This window comes from Colletotrichum fructicola, assembly GCF_000319635.2.
Source record: "Colletotrichum fructicola Nara gc5 chromosome Unknown KSG_Nara_v1_contig06, whole genome shotgun sequence".
NCBI lineage: Eukaryota > Fungi > Ascomycota > Sordariomycetes > Glomerellales > Glomerellaceae > Colletotrichum > Colletotrichum fructicola.
Window position 1 is genome coordinate 3,416,025 of NW_027094056.1, and position 20,087 is coordinate 3,436,111.

Genomic DNA, 20,087 nt, shown 5'->3' on the forward strand with positions numbered 1-20,087 from the left:
TTTCGTCCTCTTGCTGTCATCCCTTCGTATTTCGACTCTCCTAACCCTTCTGTCGCTTCCCATCTCTAGTCGCCGTCTTCAACTCGATGCCGTAGAGACCTCGCGATGTCGACCTCAGCCGACGTTCCCAACAAAACACGGCTATCGCACCAGCCATCACCTATTCGTGCTGTGCTATCGCTGCCGCCGCAATGGCTGCAAATGTATGATGAATTTATCACCAAGAACGCCAGCCAGGTTTCGCAAATAGAGTCGGCCCTCCGGTCTCTGACCTACATCATCCCTGGTAATGCCACTCGCCGCGAAACGACTCGATTGCCTTCCTACTAATATTTGAGCCCCAGGTCGGTTCCGGGACGCCGAAATCGCATCCGAAACTCTGCATTCGAGTGTGCAACTCCTTTCACTCTATCATGATACCCTACTCATGCGCGCCTTGTCGCGCATCCCTATGGCACGACTACCATCACCCCACAGTCGGTATACCAAGCACTGGACTCAGCGCAGCCCCATGTACCGCCGAATTGCCATGCTCTTGCAGATGGTAACCTATACTCAACTACTATGCGAGATGGCTGCCAAAAGACGAGGAGGCGAACGCAGCAGATGGCGCGTTATCGTCCTCCTCGAAGCTATCAAAGCCATCTGTCGTCTTTTGCTGCTTCGAGTCACTCGCGCCCGTCCTATCGTCACGCCAGTCCTACCCGAGCGGGAACCCATTCCGGAAGAGCCAGAGTCGGAGGAGGACACCGGCCTGAAGGAGCTGATGGGCGAGTCGGCCAATGGTCATGCCTCCGAAGCTGGGGATGAAGCCCCCAAGCCCCACGAGAAAGATTGGTCGATGCCCAGAACTGGCATGAGTTTACCCTCTTTACCGAATGCCGGTGACATCAGTGGCTACCTGTTGAGCAAGGTCTTAACCGCTGACGATGTCAAGCCAGCGGCAAAGCTGCTGAATCAACTTCAGGGTAGCGCGCAGGCAGCCGAAGTGCTTCACATACTTGCACCATTCGTGTACGCTGTCGCACTCTCAAGGAGCAAGAACAAGAAATCCTGGACACCGTGGCTTGTTGGGTTGACCGTCGAATACGCGGCTCGCCAGCTGAGGGACCGTAGTTTCAGGACTACGCCTCTAGAACGCGACGAATGGAGCAAGAGAGGCTGGGCCATGGGATGGTGGACAATGCGTGGGGCATTTTATGAGAACATTATGAAGGGCGTCGTTGGAGGCGTCAGATCAAGGGTACCTGGGATCATCGGTGGCATCCTGGAGGACTATGAGTATCTGTGGGAAAATTACTACTTCAGCACCAGTGCTTGAGCACAGGTTGCGATTGGCAGCCAACCTTTGCGGCCCGCAGGTAGACTGACTGGAGGTCGCTGCCTTGCTCACATCTGAGCAAGATTTCGACAAGACTTGCTGGACGCCGAGGTTTTGAACCATGTCCTCAAGGGTTTTGCCAGACCGCCACACGCGCACACACGCACACACGCACACACGCACACACGCACACACGCACACCAACAAGATATGCCCTGCAACAAACAGCAAAGCACGAGCACAGGGGCAGGTTTTCTTTTTCTACATCTACCATGCGGACGACTGGGTACATTGTGCAAGCTGAGACATGTTGGTCAACACGCCTGAGTCGCTTTCGAGAATGGTCGATGCCAAGTCGAATTACACTGCTCCGACGGGCGCTGGGGAACTGGTCTCGTTGGGGCCGCACCATGCGGCTCATTGGCGATGACCATGGCTAAGACATATTGTTAACGGCCACCTGTCTTCCTGCAGAAGTACATGGCGTACAGGGAGACCTTAGAGAGCTTGACTTATCCTAGCGGTTAAGGCCCACGGAGATTTTCCCGGTACTGCGGTTTGCGGTGTGCAATTTCGTGGCTGAAGCTGAGATGATGGAGGATGGCGGGGAGCGACCATGATCGTCCCCCGTCACCCATCCTACACGATCCGAGACAGCTGCCCTATCCGCTGCGAAAAAGGGATGCGGCTATGACGCCGTCGGGAGTTGTATTCATCGGGGATGGCGGATTATGTTCCAGCAACGCTACGCTGAGACTGATTCTACCCGCGTCTTACCAGACTCGAGCGAAGTTGAGCCGCTGTTCTTCTGATTGTCAGATGGCTCAGTGGCATTCCCGAGTAGGATGTCAAAGTTGAAGACGACATGGAGATACATGTTGCGGCTCGTGATAATGTAACGAGGATGAATGTCAGAAGGGTTATTGGACATTGCTTGGGCGGATTGAATTGTTTCCAGATTTCACATCAACACCCATCTGTATCCCTGTGAACTGAGTTATCCCTTGGTCGCCCTTGAAGCTGAAGTAATTTGATTGCTATTTCCGTCGGTCTTGGTGCATTGTTTTGCTCGTCGCCCCGTAAACCCCTTGCCTGACAGGCAGCCCACGTTTTTTTCTTGAGAAGAAGCAGCAGCAGCAACACACCGCTAATTGACTTGGAGGGCAGAGCTTAGGCAGGGGTTGGATGCCACGCTGATTCGAGCTGGAGGTGCGGCACATGGATGTCGATCTTATGCCGGATGGCAACGGCGTCTGGGCCGGCTGTGGCATATTGCTTTTTCGAGTTCCACGTCGTCAGGGCTAGGCCTCAAGTGAGTGGTCTATCCCGTGGCTCATTCGGGCCTCAGGTGGCAGGCATGTGCAAATTCTTCACACGGATCGGAATTCGAGTCCTGCCAGCGCCCGGAGATGTGGTCCTGAGTCGCACCGGGCTGGGCTGGGCTGGACTGGGCAGACTAGGGATGGTAACTTTATGGCATCACATCGCATCTCGAATGCCAGACAGTAACTGAAAAGCATATGCCTACGTCGTCGACGGTGGCAGGGAGTCCATCATTCAGCAAGTTGGGCTGCATTTACCGCCCATCAGCTCGAATAACCTGCATATCGGCATCATTGAGGCCCAGTCAATCGGGTCGTCATCCGTCATATTTCGCTTGCACAAGTCATCAGGGGAACATGGACGTCACGTCCGAACCGATGGCAGCCTTGAAGGAAACCATGCAGAGTCCAGCCCCGTCTAAACAGACTCAACAGCCTTTATCTAGACACAGATGCAACCCCAGATAATATCCGTGGCGCGGTGTAGCTCGACAACGGTTGGGTCAAAAGTGGGAGTGAGGCATCCATACAGCAAGTCCTGAACGATCCAAGTCGTCAAGACATACGGATACCAAGACAGAGCGGCCGGAACCCAGCCGCGAGTCAACGGCCACTTGCGAGTTACGCCTCCGAGTATCTACAAGACGGCAGCCAGACGGATCAGCATGGATGCTGTTGCCGCGAAGAGAAGGATGCAGCAGAGAGAGTACGTATCCCAGTGACGAAGCGAAGCCAAGACGGTCATATCAGGCCATCTCCACTGGTCATTCCATCGTCTCTTTGACGCGGTATGCGAAATTTGAATCATCGCGGATCCATTTTCGAGTGGGAATGAGTCCGGAGGGCTAGGAGTGAGGAGGGGAGGGGCTAGAAAAGAAAAAAGCAATATCCACACCGGCCCTAAGCCTCAACGAGATGCGAATGCAGCAAGCTACGCAATCGAGAACGTTGCCCATTGGCCTGTCTTCCCCAGATCTTGCCCACAGTTTTGGGGCAGTCGACTATCGGCCACTTGTTCGTCTATCGATCGGAGAGTTGTGGATTAGTGCGCGGATAGCTATGGATAGGGTTTCTCTGTCAAGACGAAGTAGTGTTGATAAATGGATAGAGATGGACCATCCCTGAGAAGAAGGGTTTGTTCCGAGCCAATCCAAGCGTGGCTAGAGGAGGCGAGACAGGCAAGGGTTGCTGGCTGATGGGGTAAGTCAAGACACAGCTTGCAGGAATCTGCAACTCATCTGCGTCTTCCTATTCTTCGTACGTCCGTACCGGGGGCAGTTGTTTCTTCTCAGGACTGACGAGCATGACAGCACATCGGCGCGCAGAGTGGCAGCGGCACGACACCACTCGACAGGGGGTTGGTCCATGGTGCATATGTTGATTGTTGGGTGTCTTGCCTTGCTCGAGCATGGAACCCAACTTGGGAACCGAGCCTGAAGCCTGAGCCTGCCCTGCCCTGCCCTGCCCTGCCCGGTCCTGCGCTGCCTGGGCCTCGTCCTGTCTGGCATGAACAGCGGCAAGTTTCGTCTGATGTCGTCTGGCCTTGCCTTGTCCATCTGAATCTAGCCTTGACTTTGGACGCTGCAATCGATGGTTGTCAATCGGCTTAGCTGTCTGTCCCTGGCCTGGCCCTGATCCCGATGACGCCGACGCCGCTCCCCGGGCCTGTACCTTTACCCCTGCTTGTTGTCGTCTTCTCCCTTGTCCGCTGCTCCTGGATAGGTACGTCGTAGTACGTCGAACCCCAGCCCATTTGGGCTCCAGTCAAGATTACCTACTGCAGACCATCGCGGCGTGTCGTACGTACGGATACGTACCCGACTCTGCACATGCGCTCCGCGTCTGCAGAATGGAACCTTGCTATGTATTGCATAGCTCCAGAGCTATCTCTCGCTCGTCTTCGGGACTGAATGTACCCAGTTTACGTACATATAGATAGTGAGGCGTGTCTGGTAGCGAGTGCGGCGCCAGCGACGACGACGACGACGACGAAGACGAGGCCAGAGAGCCGGAGTGTCAGAGTGTCCCCATTGCTTTTTCCTCGCGATACTCTGAGACTAGGGGCAGCCACCCAGGACCACTCGCTTTACCCTTCTTTTTCTGATTCAGGCTGGGAGGAAGAAAAACAACGCTGGCAAGAGCAGAAACAACCCTGAGCACGCCGTCTATGGATCCCACCAGATCGTGAGCGGCAGGGGAATAGTACCATCAGATCACCCACCCACACGCGCGCGCGCCCATACACGCACACACACACACCCTTCCTTTCATCATTCTCACTCCCGTCGCACTGCTGTGCAAGACTCAACTCGCTGCTCATCTTACATGACGGCTCGCCTCCGCCCATCCCTAGTCTTTTCCATTTTATATTTGGTGGTCCTTGTCCATCTGCAGTCACCCGTGCCGACAAGCTCAGACCAAACAGCCCCAGAAGCTTGAAGCTGTCCATCAACATCAGATACCACTGGACACAGCCAAGCATAACCTCGGCGGCAACCAGTCAATCGTCCGACGGCCGATAACCCAGGAACGAGACGCCCGCGACATGAGCTTGACCATCTCGAATCGATCTTTTGGGCATCACGGTTCTATCGGGGGAAACGCTTTTGCTCCGTTTCCCCCACCACACCATGGGTATCCCATGCATCGCCAACCATGGCCAACGACTCGTCCGCCTGTCCAGGTTCAGCTACAGGACCGAGACAACGCTACTGCCTTGATCAATGCGAACAGTGTCCGTCATAATGCCGGAATATCACTTCAGGGTAAACACTTCGACGCCATTTCCTTCCCCTCCACGGCGTCCACCACAACTCCAGCCTCCAAGAAGTCAAACGACGAGGTTGAAAGTCACAGCCAGACTGCGAGTGTCACTAGCAGCGGATTTGCAACACCAGCTTTAGGACCCACAGTCGGCTCTATCAACCCCTTCGATCTATCTACAACCACTTCAAGTACGCCTCGCCATGTTCTCATCCGCGTGGATGGTGATGCCGGCTCCTACCTCGATAGTGTCACTGGCCAACCGGCATTTCAGGAACAGAATCTCCCTTCGGAGTTGAATGGCTCGTTATCAGTTAGTAACGGGGACCCGATTCAGACGGGCTGGAGTGTGGACTATGCGGGCCTGTCCCGTACATCCCGAGATTATGGCAATGGAATTGGCTGGCGATTGCAGGAAGCCGAGGCCGTCGCCGACCCTCACCAGACGTGTAGTTGGCCCCGGAAATTTGTCTGCTCTTTGTGTTCATTACGATGGAATGCCGTTCCCCTACCAGCAAAAGTTATCCGCGGCGATGTCAGTCAGAAAGACAGGATCGACTTAAGAATCGTAAGCGAAACGACACCATCGCGCTGCCATGACAATTAATGTTGCTGACGACAACCAGCCGAATCCGACAGATGCTAAAAGAGATCCAACCTTCTCTCGACCTGGGTGCTCTGAGGTACGTTGTGGCAATGTGACGTGACCAGAGAGTGTCGGGCTGACAATGGGCCAACTCACAGTTTCACTACTATCTCGATCATGAATGTTCCGCCAACGAGCCGTGCGTTCGGGGCCTTTGCCAAACTTGCCGACCTGTGTCCCTGTTGCCAGACTTGCAGCCTACGACGCACTGCTGCCCGCCGCAGATTGCTGAGCCGGGGTATCTCAAGGAGATTTATCGCTGCATTATGGACAACTGTGCATTTCTAACAGACACCAGACGAGAGATGAAGGTTCGCATCAAATCATTCGACCATCTTGCTTCTAGCTAACCCATCCAGGCTCATCTACATTCCCCAAGAAAGAACGGCCATAAAGCGTACCTCACGGGCTTAGCCAATCGCATTGAGACTGGGCAGATACTCAGTGCCATCGACAAGGAGATATCGTCGCGTCTGATGCTCATGTTTAACGATAGGGACGCCCGAGGACAAAAGTCCATCTCGCAACCCATCAACACCGTTCTGGGCCCCGAGGATATCAGCAGCCCCGCGGTACTACGAGAACACACGCAGTGGATGTCCTATCTTGGCCTGCATACGCCCGAGCTTCACCGACGTGACTTTTTTGATCCAAGGACAAACCAGTGGTACTACCGAGAATACAACCTTGACGACGATTTCGAGGACGCATGCGAGAGCACCAGGGTTATATCTCACGCCACCGGCCGTGCTGTAAGGACGAGCGACTTTCTTTGGCGATAGACACCTTCGTCCCGTCATCCGTAACACTCCACATCACACGTCACTCGGCATGGAGATCATTCGCACCTACTAACCTTGGCACTACTATTTCTTATTTTATAATCGCAGCTTGAAGGCGTTTGAGGGTCAAGGCAACAAAGACCAAGACGCAGAAACGGGGGCCCAGAGATTTTCTTACGATTTAAATGCCACGCTATGACAGGAAAAACAGGACCTTTTCTAGGAACGAGGACGATGAGGATCAGTATTGCAACTGACGGTAAGCATCTTTGGTGCTTTTGGTTCACACTTTCGAGGTTTCGATTGCACTTTTGGGAGAGGCGTCGATTGTGATTGAAAAGGCGGAGGCTTTTAGGCTGTCCTAGTCCCCTATGAGGAAGGCGCATTTTTCTTGGGGCGCTGGATATACCCTGCCATTCTGGATCACAAGAGTCCGATTTGCTTTGTTTCAATTCGAAAGCTACCGCTTTGAGTATTCCCGGTTATTTAACGGAGTCGTCGCTCTACATGAGTTGAATAAAGTTCCGCTTGCAGTTGGTTTGCTGGATTACATTATAGTATCAGGGTTGGAGAATGTGGCAGTTGGATGCCATTTTTTCGGGCCATGTTGATTCACATGAGGCTACTAGCTCTGAGTTTCAGCCCGGTTAACACTGATACTAGTGCTTTCACGGGCCAGAGACGCAAAGATATGTTTGGAAAGCCTGAATATCGTGCAGCTAATTGAAATCCCTTGCAGGAGATCTACACGATGTGACAGGCTTTCAGCGGCTGATGCGGCTACATCAGATGTCCGTTCCCAAATAGGGGTCCCCCGCCCAGACAATCAAACCATTCCTCGCCCGGAGTCTTAAGACTGCAAGTTGGTCGCGGAAGCCAGAGCCGATGATGGAGGCGGGTGGAAGAGCTTGGCTAACCGGACGAGCAGCCGCGGAAAAGACATTTGGACGTGTTTGAGTCTCGGGAACGTAGGGCTACGCCGATCACTTCAATGGTCTCGGCCTCGTGGCTCGCTTCTGTGACATCTATCGGTGAAGTGTGCGCTCCTTCATCATTCGGTCTTAGCATGGACTTGTTGAAGTCACTTACCATAGATTACGTGGAGAGTGGCAGTGAACCAGAGCGCTCGCTTTTCCCTGTATACTTAGGCGGACCTTGACAGTCAGTCCCCACAAAGCATGAACTCTGTCGACGTATCAGCAAGCATCTACCGGAACCTCCTCATTTAGGGTTCTTGCGGGATGACTAACAAGAGTTTTATCTACGCCGTTAGACGACTCAAAAGCCAGCTCTATGTCCAGATTCGGGAACCTCGCTATTGGCTACCGAGATGGTTGTTTGTCTGACGCATACCTTGAGGCAGAGCCATGCCTACATAGCATAGCAATCCTGCAAGACAATGGACCGGGCGACACAGGAAAGCAAGCATCACGTACACGGCAGACAACAATTGAGGCGATTGAGAAAGACCTTATTAGCTAGATGCACAGAGCAAAAATAAGATGACATACAACACCGGGCATTCGCCGGTCGTCACCGACCCGACTACTACTCCAGCCCTCACTGGCTTATCTATGGGAGAGCGGACGGGATCCCGAATTCTCCAGTGGGTATGGTCGTATGTGGCAGCAAGCATTACAAAGTCGAATATGAACTCTCAGATGTTGAGCTTGTGCTCACATCTGTGCTGGAGCAATTTCGACCGACAGGATGTCCTTAACTCAGCATTGTCGTATGTGATGACCAATTATCTGCGATCGTGCTATTAGCTGGGACTTAAAATAAGCTTGTTCCTGCGCCTGTATTAAATGGTGTTGTAGTTGATTTCGTCTGAAGTACTGGCGGAGAACTCCGGGCTGGAGTAAACAGCAACCCATTTTCCTCCACACTATCTGCGTCGTCGCAGGGATAACTAGTTAGCCTGACGTACAAGTTCATTGGTGACATATGAGAATCATTCTTCTTTGGACTTGCGGCTTCTTTGAAGACTGTCTCGGGTCGATGCTCCAGTTCAGGCTGCGTCAAAAGAGGTTGATGTGTTGTGGGTATGTACGTCTAGTAGTGATACCATCAAAGCGAAATTTCGAAAACGTCAGCCTTTCGTCGCTCGTTAAACATCGACGAAAGGGCTTCTTATTACTGTGTCTGATAGGTTGAATATGTACTACGAAAGCAACGACAAATATTAATGCCTTGAAGTCTGCCATTGAACCGGCAAAAAGAGCAAGATAAGTTGGAAATCACGATGACTGCCGTGGAGAAGTGGTTAAGATAGTGTGGGAACATATATGGTCGTCATTATAATAAGGAGGCGGTTCTCAATGTTTCCCAGGGTTCAAGTGCAATAGAGACTGCGAAAGTGCTGTCATACTAGCGGCAGCATACCAATTCATTCAGGATAAAAATAATATCTATAAGTGCCCACCCAGCAAACAACCTAGATACATAAGAACTTATAGACGTCCATCAGATTGAAGAAAAGTACAAAAGAGTCTAAACGAGGTCTCTCTCCGGAGGCTTCATCATCTTCTATCTCGCCCTACCAGTACCTGATCTTGCAGTGATGGCTCAACCTATTCTTTGGGCCATGATCGCCTTTCTGCAGTGTCTCGTAGTTGGCTAAAGTCCCGAGTTTGCATCAGCAACTGCCAAAGTCAATGCCGGTCAGCTGAGGCGATGTTCTTGGAGACCTTGGTTTTCTTTAGTTCAAAGAACAGGTTTGTATCATGTCGTCTGAGACAAAGCACACTCGTCCTAGCAGACTTCAGATGGTTCCAGTAGTCAACTTGTAACATGAGGTGAACTGCTATAGAAGTACTCTGCCGTCATACTACAGAGGCATATCAAGGGTATGTTCATTCCGCTGTCATCAAGTCGGCCCAGAGGCGTCACTCCCAGTCAGCCCCTGAGCCGTATTGCATTTGACAAGAGACTTCACGCAGGATTCACAACTATCGAAAGAAAAGCACACACACCCTCTGGCCTCAATGGCTCGTATCTCTACAGTGTATGTCACGAGGGTGTAATAATATTTCCCTGTGGACAACGCCTGGAAAGTACGGGGGCTTGGAAGCAGTCGTGGGATTGCAAAATCTCCTAGATGATCGACAGGATCAGACAGCATCAATGCATCTTAGACCCATTGAGATCCCGCGGGGACACAGGACAACCGAACAGCCAACGTCACAAGACGATATTAATCGAAGATGAAGCAGGGAAGAATTTCGACTACAAGCTTGCGAATCATCGGGGTTGACTCAATAGGCGGGGGGCCTCGGATGGATTAAAAAGGTGCGACGTGATCGACGACAGATCTCGCACCCACTCATTTGCAGCTGCTCCTCGCAGTCAGAATGACCGACATCCCGCTGAAAATCCATCCAGCCAGCCCCACGACTCCCTGGCCTGGCTTATTGAGGGGGTCTCCATCTTTGCGTGACGATCTTCCACGCAAATGGCTCCCTGTGACATCATCGTTCAAGTCATGCGCCAATGTTTGGTCGTTGTAAATCCCATGCTAGCAATACATAGGAAACATAAAACACATCAATTAACATCGAGGAAGCAATGCTGCTCGGGACTACTCTGGCAAAGAGGGACATCAGATCTGCGGCTGAGATGGCCTTGGCAGACACGGACTATAACGCCCTTCCACTGTTCCAGAGTTAGTGTCCTCATCGAGAAACGATTACTCGAAAACATGCCAGCTTTACAAATGCGATTCGTTAACCTTTGCCACTTGATCGTCACAAGCTCGGTGTAATCCAAGCTTCACTTCACGTACAACAGACATCCACTAATGACGATGACAACCGGGATGACCAAAGACTTTGCGGCGGCCGTGTTCTGCTTTTGCGGAGCTGCTTTGGCGCTCATGTGTCTGTTCTCGACGACCGCGGTTGCGAACTATTCCTCGGGGTAGCTTGACAGGCTGTAAATTTAGGTGTCGACCTTCAGGGTCTCACAGAGGCCCAAAGAAACGCCAGGGAAATCAGCGAGAACAGGAGCGACGCTACAGAGTAGGTTTAAACTCCATCGCCACGGGCGGACGCGTTGGACTATCAGACCAGAGCGGAGGCGCCTCAGTCCCATGGTCAGACGCTGCCAAATCGGATACTCGGAAGCCATTGACCTCTTCTTGTTGCAAACAGAGTTGTTACGTTTGTACCAGAACGAGCAACGACATCGGAAAATAAGATAAATACGCGCTCTGGTGCTCAGCCGCCCCCTGGACGGGACCGCCATCTTAGAGCCGAATGACAGATTCGCAGTGTCTCAGGAGTCCGCTTTGGGAGCATGGCGTTTTCTCCGGAAATGAGGTTCTCGTGCTCGTGTGTTTGTGAAGAACGATGGGTGGCCAGTGCAGACAGGCAGAAAGGCGGCCTCTTGCTTGCCAAGTTAGTCGACTCGACGCCAGAGACGGTCGAAACTTGTTAGCGATGCCGCGGAACAGGTGCGGAACAACCGTGACACGGCGTCGCAGGCACAAGCGTCGAAAAGGTGTTTCCCCCCTTTCTTCCCTTTTGCAGAGTGCTTGCGGGGAACAGCCCATGCCGTAGATCTCGGAGCTCGTGGCGATCAAGTGGGTAAGCCGCCACGATGAAGTCGAGACTGACCTCGCCACGTTGTCTGTGGACGGTGGACTTAACGGGTTTCAACGCGTTGCAGAGATTTCTGAAGCCAACGGGCTCTAACGCGCGCGTTCCTGAAATAGTGTATCTGTTCGCGCCTTAGCTCGACGGGACCTGGGTGAGAGAGATCATGATGGGATGGATGTCAGAGGCGAGCCCAGAGAGCATTGACGGTCAATCTCTAGCTCTTGTGAGTGCGGTGGCTTGGAGTTAAAAGGAGTGCTGCTTCGATCGAGAGAGACAGAGAGAGAGCGAACGAGATTTCCGTACAACGGGTATCCGAACAGGGCAAGCTACGGGCCGAAGAGGGAGGAGACCTGGCAGCGGTTGTAGATGTGCTTCATACTTAATGTGTCTCTTCTTGCGAGCTTCGAGCGTTGGAAAGGAGAATAGTGGAGACATTGATCAGACCACTGGCCCCATATGGCGTCCGTCAAGTCACGTCGGCGTTGTGCTCGCTCGGCGCGTTTGCGCGGGTGTGGATGTGGTCGATGACCCTTAGAAGCGTAGCGCAAGGCTAAGCAAGGACGGATGATGTGTGTGTGTGTGTGTGTGTGTGTGTGTGTGTGTGAGAGGCGTCGACGAGGCTTTCAAGTGTCGGGGCTTGGTGGCCAGCCGTGATTGGGCAAATTGCGGCATGAAGTCAGTCGCACAAGGCGCGGATTGGGTCTGTGACTCGTGAGGTCGTGAGGCGTCGCGAGGCACCCGAACTGAGCGATGCCGAGCCGGGTTCGAGCTTGGTGGCTGCGTGCCGGTGCCATACCAGGCTAGGAGCTTGGTGGCCACGCCCTCGGGATTAGCTGCAGGGCTAATTTCCTCAAACGGGCACACACGGGCCGCATGATGAGCAGTAGGGCGCCGGGTTTGCTCGTGTTTGTGCAGCCCGTCCCGTCGTTGAAACATCCGCACTGGCAGGCTCCTTCTCTCCCTGGGCTAATAAGGGGGCGTGGAAAGGTGCCTCCTCTGCTAGTGTGGTGTGCGTGTGTGTGTGTGTGTGTGTGTGTGTGTGTGTGTGTGTGTGTGTGTGTGTGTGTGTGTGTGTGTGTGTGATGCAAGTGAAGGAGAAGGGCCAATGCTTGGGTTTAAGGGATTGACTTTTTGGCGTTGCCGCTGCGGGTGCCGGCCCTGCTTATGCTGCATGAAGCCATCCATGGAGAGAGGAGAAGGAGATGCGCTCGCTTCTGGTACCTAACCGTACTGGAGGTAAGAGAGGCGGACCGGTGAAAGACACACACATGGGAACTAGCTGCCCAGCATGGGGGAGGCGGAGACGGAGACGGAGACGGAGGCAGAGACCGAGAAGGGGGTGCCAAAGTCTCAGAATCAGATGTCGGCGTCGGTGTCGGTGTCAGTGTCGGCCGCGTGGTAGGTACTGTGATGATTGTCCATGATGACGGATGGTTGATAATGATGATGATGATGATGGATGCATCGTGAGTGAGCAGCGTGTGATTGATTGTGCGGATGGGTGATGGACGTTTCGGGGACCAAAAAGCAAGCAAACGAGTCGTCGCCGTTGCTGTTGGGGTTCCATCAGATCCATCCTCCGGCGCGAGCAATCAAGGTCAAACGTTGCAGAAGCCGGCTCCAACGCAGCAGTCATGGTCTCGGCAAGGGGATCATCATCAAAAGATCATTTGATGTGCTGACAGCGGTTGGTCCGATCTCAGTGCACACAAGCTTGTCGCGGCACCAACAACTGCAGCTAAACCGCTTGTGTGCGCCGCCAATCCACATTCTCATCAAACTTGGCATCTCTGGTTGAGTACTCTCAGACCTACCTACTTTACCCCCATTCTGATTCAAGCGGAAGTCCACGCTGCATCTGCGCGTCGCTCTCCTGCGCCCCCCTTTTCTGCTTCATCGTCTTTTTTCGTTGTTGCTCCGCCGAAGTCGCCCGCGTGATGGCCAGGTTGTCTGACACCCTGCCCCCTCCCCCCGCTCCCCTTGGCCCGAGGTCCTGGGCAGGAGGAGGCTCTTGTCAAATGGGGCTGAATCGACGACCTTGGCCCTGACCTTAGTAGAGCCACTTATCACGACAGGATGGAGTGTCGCCAACCAGGTTGTCGGAAGAGAGACGCCTTTGAGCTACCTCGGTAAGGACTAGTCTGGCACCAGCAGGACGAGAACGTCAAAGAATATCAATGTATCCGTTCAACGGAGCGAAACCGAGCAGGGGATTGTTTGTTCGGGGCTTGTGGCGGTGGGCGGCCAGCCAGAGATCCAGGACTTTGCAACGAACGAACGGGTGAGCAAGCCACGACGGCCATGTGGGTGTGGGGGATTTTCATAGCGGATGTGTATTATCGCTACCAACGTTTTCGTCTTGTACCTAGCGCGGCCACAAATTGGCTTTTCTGGGATCTTAACATGAGGTACCTAAGGTAGCTTGGGCACAGGCAACCTAGCATACCTAAGATATCGGTAAGATGCCGACGATAGACGCAGGCCGAAGCCTAAAGGAAGCTCCTCTAGCTTGGGATGGCGTACCGGCTTACGGATGGCGGTCCGTTCTTTGGCTGTCCATCTATCAAATGGCTCACAAAGGCAACGACTTTGAAACATGCTGAGATGGACATGACGACGGGAGTGCAGTGGTCGTCGTGTCCTTCGTCTGAAGAGGCGAGCGTGGCCAGGGCTGCAGGTCTTCCGAATGGATGGAACATTGCCGCCATCTGGCCCTCCTATCAGCTTCCCGTTCCTGCGCCTATGCCAGTGCCTGTGCCTGAGCCAATGCCTGCCTAGGTACCTTACCTTACTCTGCACGTAAACCTACCACGACCGGGGCGACTGGGGTCTCCGTCCGTACCTTACCTACAGTAGACCTCTGTAAGGCAAGGTAAGGCAAGGTAAGGTAAGGTAGTGTAAGGTACCGCATCTCACAGTACCGTTCGGATCCGATGACCTGGCCGGGAATTGCAGCCGGCCAAGCGTGATATCCGCATCGTATCTGTAAGGTCCTTTTCCAGTAAGGTCCCGACATCTTTGTTCCGATACCTTAGCCTCAGTTGACTGGTGACCTTATTCGCACCTTGACTCTAGATCTAGAGTATTTACCGTATTTCTCCTATTCGCTGCACCCCAATCCGGAAGGCGTCTTGCCAACCAACATAACAAAAAGCAACCACCAACTGTTGTATTGCCTAAACGAACAACAAAGAAGCAACAAGCATTGAATGATCGCTGCCTATAATTAGGACGGCCGCTCTGATGCGAGCTCAGCTTCCAGCGCAGTGCAGCTCAACTCAAGTAAACTCAACTCACACATGCCATGCCACGCCGTCTCAACCATGCATTTGCACCTGCACATGCAAAGCCAATTACCCGGCGGTTCTTGCTCGGCGTTGTTTGCACCATGGTGTTGCCACTGCTCGTCTGTGCATCACTCGTGCATCACTCGATGCTTTCAACTTCCTCGGCCCCCCCTATACGGCCCCGGGGGAGCTTAGCTCAACGTGTGACTTAGGCAAATCATCATGTCCTACCCATCTTTAGCTGGAGGAGGCGGGGCCGATACGTGCGTACGCAAGATGCGCAACATGCACGTACATGATGCTTACCTTACTCCGCATCTTTGCGCTGCGTTGACCGGTCCCGAGATGCCGTCGTATCAGTCCGTGGACGCTGGACCGTGGATCGCAAACCGCTGACCGTGCTGAGCGTCGCTGGCCATGCAAGGCAGATGTCGTCGAATACCTATGACGCCCAACCTGCATGCGCCAGGGTTCAGATGCTTGCACTTTACACCAGCACCTGACAGGCGGAAGCACGACTACATGGTACCTGACTGCACTGGCACTGCGCAAGCATACATGCGGTAAGACGTCGATTGTGGCATGTCCATAGCTTACGGACGGACCAACAGGATAAACTGACGATCATCGAGGCCCTTGAGGCCCCAGGGGCCCGCAAAGGGCGGTTCAAAAGTGCTGCTCTTCTACGGATACCAATGGATCAGCTCGGCGACGACACAAGCGTGCCAACGACGGTGCGGATCGTGCTTGAGCAGCTCCATTTGCGATTGTGATTGTCACGGCATGACATGACACAAGAGGGCGGAGGCGACGTTATCAGGGTAGCCCCAAAGAGGCAAAGAGGAGGGTTCAGGGCTCCAGCGGCTGCAGTTTGCGGTTAGGCCAGAGTCAACTCGAGATTCAGATTGATACGGATGAGTGATCACGAAGTTGGAAAATCGGACAGAGGTCTGTTCTGTTCTGCGGCTTGTCACATTGATTCTAATTCGAGACTGATTGGCTTGTTGGCACGTTTGACTCGATAGGTTGGGGGTTTCTTATCCTCTAAGCTTCCAGATTCCACATCGCCTTTGGTGGCCGTGCTCAAGTTTTGATGCGTGCTTCATATAGAGTAGCCCCCATGGCTGCTGATTTTTTTTTTTTTTTTTTTTTTTTTTTTTTTTTAAGGTTGGTTACTCGGGCAAGCAGACTACTCCATGGAGGGAAGATGGCTGAGAGGGTGGAAGTTGCAAGTCCAAAAAAAGACGAGACGAAGCGATGGCGACAGCCGGCCCTAGAAGGCGGCGTCAACAGGACCCGTCGATGCCGACCCTCACGCCTTCGCCGAAGTCACGATCTGACGCCCTTGTGCGTCGTCTGCGTTCGCGCCAAGAGAAAACCTTGGAGACGCGCGCCGCTAGCCAAGTATCATCGTGCGTCCGATGTAAGTCACCTTGGCACAATGGATGCATGTTTAGTGGATCGGACCAGAGTCTGGCATATTTGACGTGATATGAAGCAGAACTTGTGCTGTGCAAGAAGGACACCAGACGTATGATATAAACGAACCCTTGCAGCACTCGCCCCGACTCGCGAGTTTACTTATGATGAGAGGGGGGGATATGGAGCCCCACGCAACCACGGTCACGGTATCGGTAAGGGTAGGTCGGGTTTGCCTTGGGAAATTTAATCGGAGAATGACAAGCAGCATCGACGCCGGTTACTGAGGAAGAAAGGACCATTATTACAGTACGGGCGGAGCCATTGATACCTACGTGAGGATCAATAGGAAGTACGGATACAGCCAGCTGGCAAGAGGCCACGGATCAGAGAAGAATGTGAACAAGAAGCAGAGGCCATAGAGAGTGTGAGAGGATGGGGGCACAAGAAGAAGCCTAGGGTGGGGGGAAGAAAAAAAAAGGAAGGGCCGTGCTGTGCCCACTTGTCTGTGCCTTGACCAATCAACGGACAGCTTCCCGCTAATTGTTTCCCCTCATCCTTCCTATTCTCGCCCCATCACGTTATTAAAGCTGGCCAAAACCGGTAATAGACCCCTGCAGTAGCCCCCTTGTAGCTTGGTGTATGGAATAGCTCCCCAGGCAAATCAGTTCAAGGGCTCCGAAAACCACCAGGAGTCCCCTGTAATGTCCCCTGCAACGAGCTCTGGCCCTCCACGAACACCATTGGATTGCACCCGTCAGCTAGGCTACAGTGGCAGTGCAGCTATATGGGACGCTTAGGGGGCTGTCACTGTGCTGGACTGAACGCATAGGTGCTGTAAGGTTGACAAAGCGAGGCAAGGTACTCTGTGGCCGTTGGAATGACGCACTGAGGTGGATGGCGATGGCGATGGCGATGGTGGTGGTGGTGGTCTCGTCGTCGGGGGTTCCTGGCAGTGTTTCTCTCTATTCATGTTTCGAAACGCTGGGCCGCCCGTGGCGTGTCGGTGAACGGTCCTGAATTTGTTTCAGGTGATGTCTCGGCCAATCACAACGAGGCAGTCATGAACCAGTGAGCAGTTTCCCCAAGAGTCTTTTGATTCTGCCTTTTTACTTGAAGCCGTAGTAAGATATTGCAAACCAGGAATCGACGAGTTCTCTTCAACTTCTCGTATGGCTGCGCTGTAGAGATGGGCTGCGCCTCGTGCCTTGAGCTGGCTGTGAGCCTGCACCGTTGCTATGTCGAGCGGGTCTCGTTCGGCAAACGGAACAAACGAGAAGGCCTGCCATCTTATCACCAACCGCACCGCATGGCTTGAAAAAAGTGAAAGATGGGAGGACCCTCAAACCGATGTTGACCTTAGCTGGTGCTAGCGCCGTGGTGCACGCTCCCTCTGTGCTCCCCCTCTCGGCTTAGCTCCGAAAAAGAGGCGGGGGTTGTGGTAAGGTACCTTGCCTAGGTAAGCTATCTCTCGCATCAGTCGGTCAGTTGAAATGAGTTGTGAATTTGAACAAGAGGTCTGAAGCGTGTACGGATACTATGGTATGTGTGAGTGTGCCACGCGCTGTTCCCGCACGTTTCCCTCCCCCTCTTCCCTTCGACACTTTCCTATTTTCACTCTCGCTTGCTTTCGCTTGCTTCCTAGCGCCTCCCTCTGGCGTGGCTGCCGGCGCACTACCTAGTACGTATAGCGAACGGGATATTGTACATAAGGCAAGGTTCACAGCTGCTAAACGGGTCCAGTTGATGTGATGTTGCCAATCCGTGCCTGATGCTCTGCTGGTTTTGTACGACTTTATACGTGCTGTGCTGTGCTTGCTATGCTTTGGTTGTGTGTGTGTATTTTCGCATGCTTCATTGGTTCCCCAAGCCAAGGTATTATTCAACCAAGCAAGCATCCAGTCAATCAATCAATCAGTCAAGCACCAGCCCCCCATCCGCGATTGATTGGACCCGGGCGTGGAGTGTGCGGTCATTGTCTAGTATAGCTGCCCGCCCATTGTTTCCTTCCCGTCGCCTTTTCTCTCGCTCCCGTCCGTTCCCGTAGGTAAGGTAGGTACGCAGTAGGTGTACTCGTTCGGCGTTTCTCCCACTGCAGTCCATCCCATCCCATCGCACCCGCGTCTCATCCCATCATCCACTTGACTTGTCCCATCTCATCACATCACTCACACCCGCCCGCCCGCTCGCGCGCGCGCACCCACACTTTACCAGTATCTGCATCTGCATCTTGCCTTGAACCTTCTACCCACACCCACGTCTACGCTCACGCCGACGCTTCCAACCACTGTACTTTAGGTTGCGAAGCTGGGTGAGCTGCGCTGCTCCCGCTGCTCCAACTGCCCCAATTGCCCCAACTGCCATTTGCCCTCGTACCTGGACTGTACCCCTGATCCCAGCGAGGCTGAAGCTTCTAAACCATTGACCCTTCTGCTTCGTTACCCGTCTTTTTCCCTTTTTTACTTCTTTTTTTTTTCCCCCTCCTCCTCCCCTTGACTCTGTGCTCTTCCCCTTCCCCCATCTGATTTTTTTCTTTCTTTTTGGCTTCTGCCAGCCTTCGCCGCATCGATGGTTCGTTTGTTCATCCCATTGAAGCCGCTTGAGCTTAACTAAACGCCTCCTGCCACGCCCCTTCCCCCCTCGGTCGGTCGGCGCACAAGTACGAATAATTCCATGGTGCCTTGATTGACGTCCCATCCCATCTCTCATCCCAGCTCCCGGAAAAACCGAGCTGTCCCGAATTGGGACCAAGTGCGAAAAGAAGGGCTCGTCTCAACAGCCGCATCCCACGCATACGCATCCACTGCCGCTGCCGCTGCCGCCACGCTACTTTACTTTACTCTACTCTACCCGCGAGCTTGCCTCGCGATTCCTTGATATTTTCAAATCCATCGGCAGCCAAATCGCCCAAGATAGCTCCTTGTGGTCTGTTCCCACGGACGCGGAGCGCACCACTCGTGAGAAGATCGTCTCCCGTAACCGAACGATGACGCGCTGAGAGGTTCGTTTCATCGCGGGATCGTCCCTGCTCCTTGCTCCTGTTGCTTTCAAACACGCCCCCCCCCCCCGGTTCCCCATGCCTCCCGTTTGCCGTTTGCATTTCCCACAGGCCATCCACAGCTCTCTCTCGCTCTCTCCGTCTCTCTGTCTGTCCAGCAGGCAGGTTGTCGGATACGTAGGATACCCTTCCTTACCTTTTCCCACCCCCTCATGCCGTTGTGCAGCGTTCCAACCAGGCACATCTCCCAGAAGAGTGAAACACCCCTCGTCTGCATGCTAGCGATATCCTTACGCGTGACTGGAGGGGAATTACGGACACAGAGTACAGGACCGAGGGACGCGCAAGAAACGAGAAACGGCCAGCAGGCCCGGCCGGAGAAGACGAGGAGAAAGAAGAAAAAAATCTTCTAGCCCGATCTCTCTGGGGATCGCTGAACGGCTTCCTTGCTTGCCCGTCCAGGTCCCCGTCCAGGTCCAGGTCCAGGTCCAGGTCAAGGGCTACGCTGCGGACCTGCTCTGCTGTTGGCTGACCGCTAAGATATCCAATCCCGTACGGATACGCAGTAGGTGTTCGTCCCGTAGGTACTGAGGTAAGGTACAGTAAGCACTGTTGCTCCTGCCATTGCCACTTGCCTCTGCGTGTGCGTGTGCGGCATCGTTCGTCTCTTTTTCGCCAGATCCCAGACCCTCGCACCCCAGGCAGGCAGGCAGGCCCTTGCCCGGGCTCAAATGGCAGGGGTGGGAGATCACCTCCCTCCTGGCTCCTGTCTCCCCCAAACATCGGACGGAATTGACAAGTGCAATATCTGTCGGCCTGCATATGCAGCAGCAGCCGCTTCACAGACATACGGTAAGGGGGGAAGGGGACCGCACATGCACATACGCACATGCTGTACACATACATACAATTATTACTTGCCTACCTATCCGTACCTATCTATCTACCTAC

The 20,087-nt window shown here is 53.6% G+C and overlaps 3 protein-coding genes across 3 annotated transcripts; 2 read left to right on the forward strand and 1 right to left on the reverse strand.

The window, feature by feature from the left end:
* Positions 1 to 105: 105 nt before the first annotated feature.
* Positions 106 to 1,321, forward strand: PEX16 (Peroxisomal membrane protein PEX16; the record flags this gene model as incomplete). Its single annotated transcript, XM_032028681.1, has 2 exons — positions 106 to 286; positions 345 to 1,321. The coding sequence occupies 2 exons, from the start codon at positions 106 to 108 to the stop codon at positions 1,319 to 1,321; spliced, it is 1,158 nt and encodes a 385-aa protein (XP_031891551.1).
* Positions 1,322 to 5,284: 3,963 nt separating this feature from the next.
* Positions 5,285 to 6,834, forward strand: CGGC5_v011210 (uncharacterized protein; the record flags this gene model as incomplete). The annotated part of the gene is made up of 4 exons (XM_066152500.1): positions 5,285 to 5,974; positions 6,033 to 6,089; positions 6,151 to 6,363; positions 6,412 to 6,834. The coding sequence occupies 4 exons, from the start codon at positions 5,285 to 5,287 to the stop codon at positions 6,832 to 6,834; spliced, it is 1,383 nt and encodes a 460-aa protein (XP_066008107.1).
* A 3,688-nt stretch (positions 6,835 to 10,522) lies between these two features.
* Positions 10,523 to 11,867, reverse strand: CGGC5_v011211 (uncharacterized protein; the record flags this gene model as incomplete). The annotated part of the gene is made up of 4 exons (XM_066152501.1): positions 10,523 to 10,541; positions 10,619 to 10,740; positions 11,451 to 11,553; positions 11,812 to 11,867. 4 exons carry the CDS (start codon positions 11,865 to 11,867, stop codon positions 10,523 to 10,525), a joined length of 300 nt encoding a protein of 99 aa, XP_066008323.1.
* Positions 11,868 to 20,087: the final 8,220 nt, after the last annotated feature.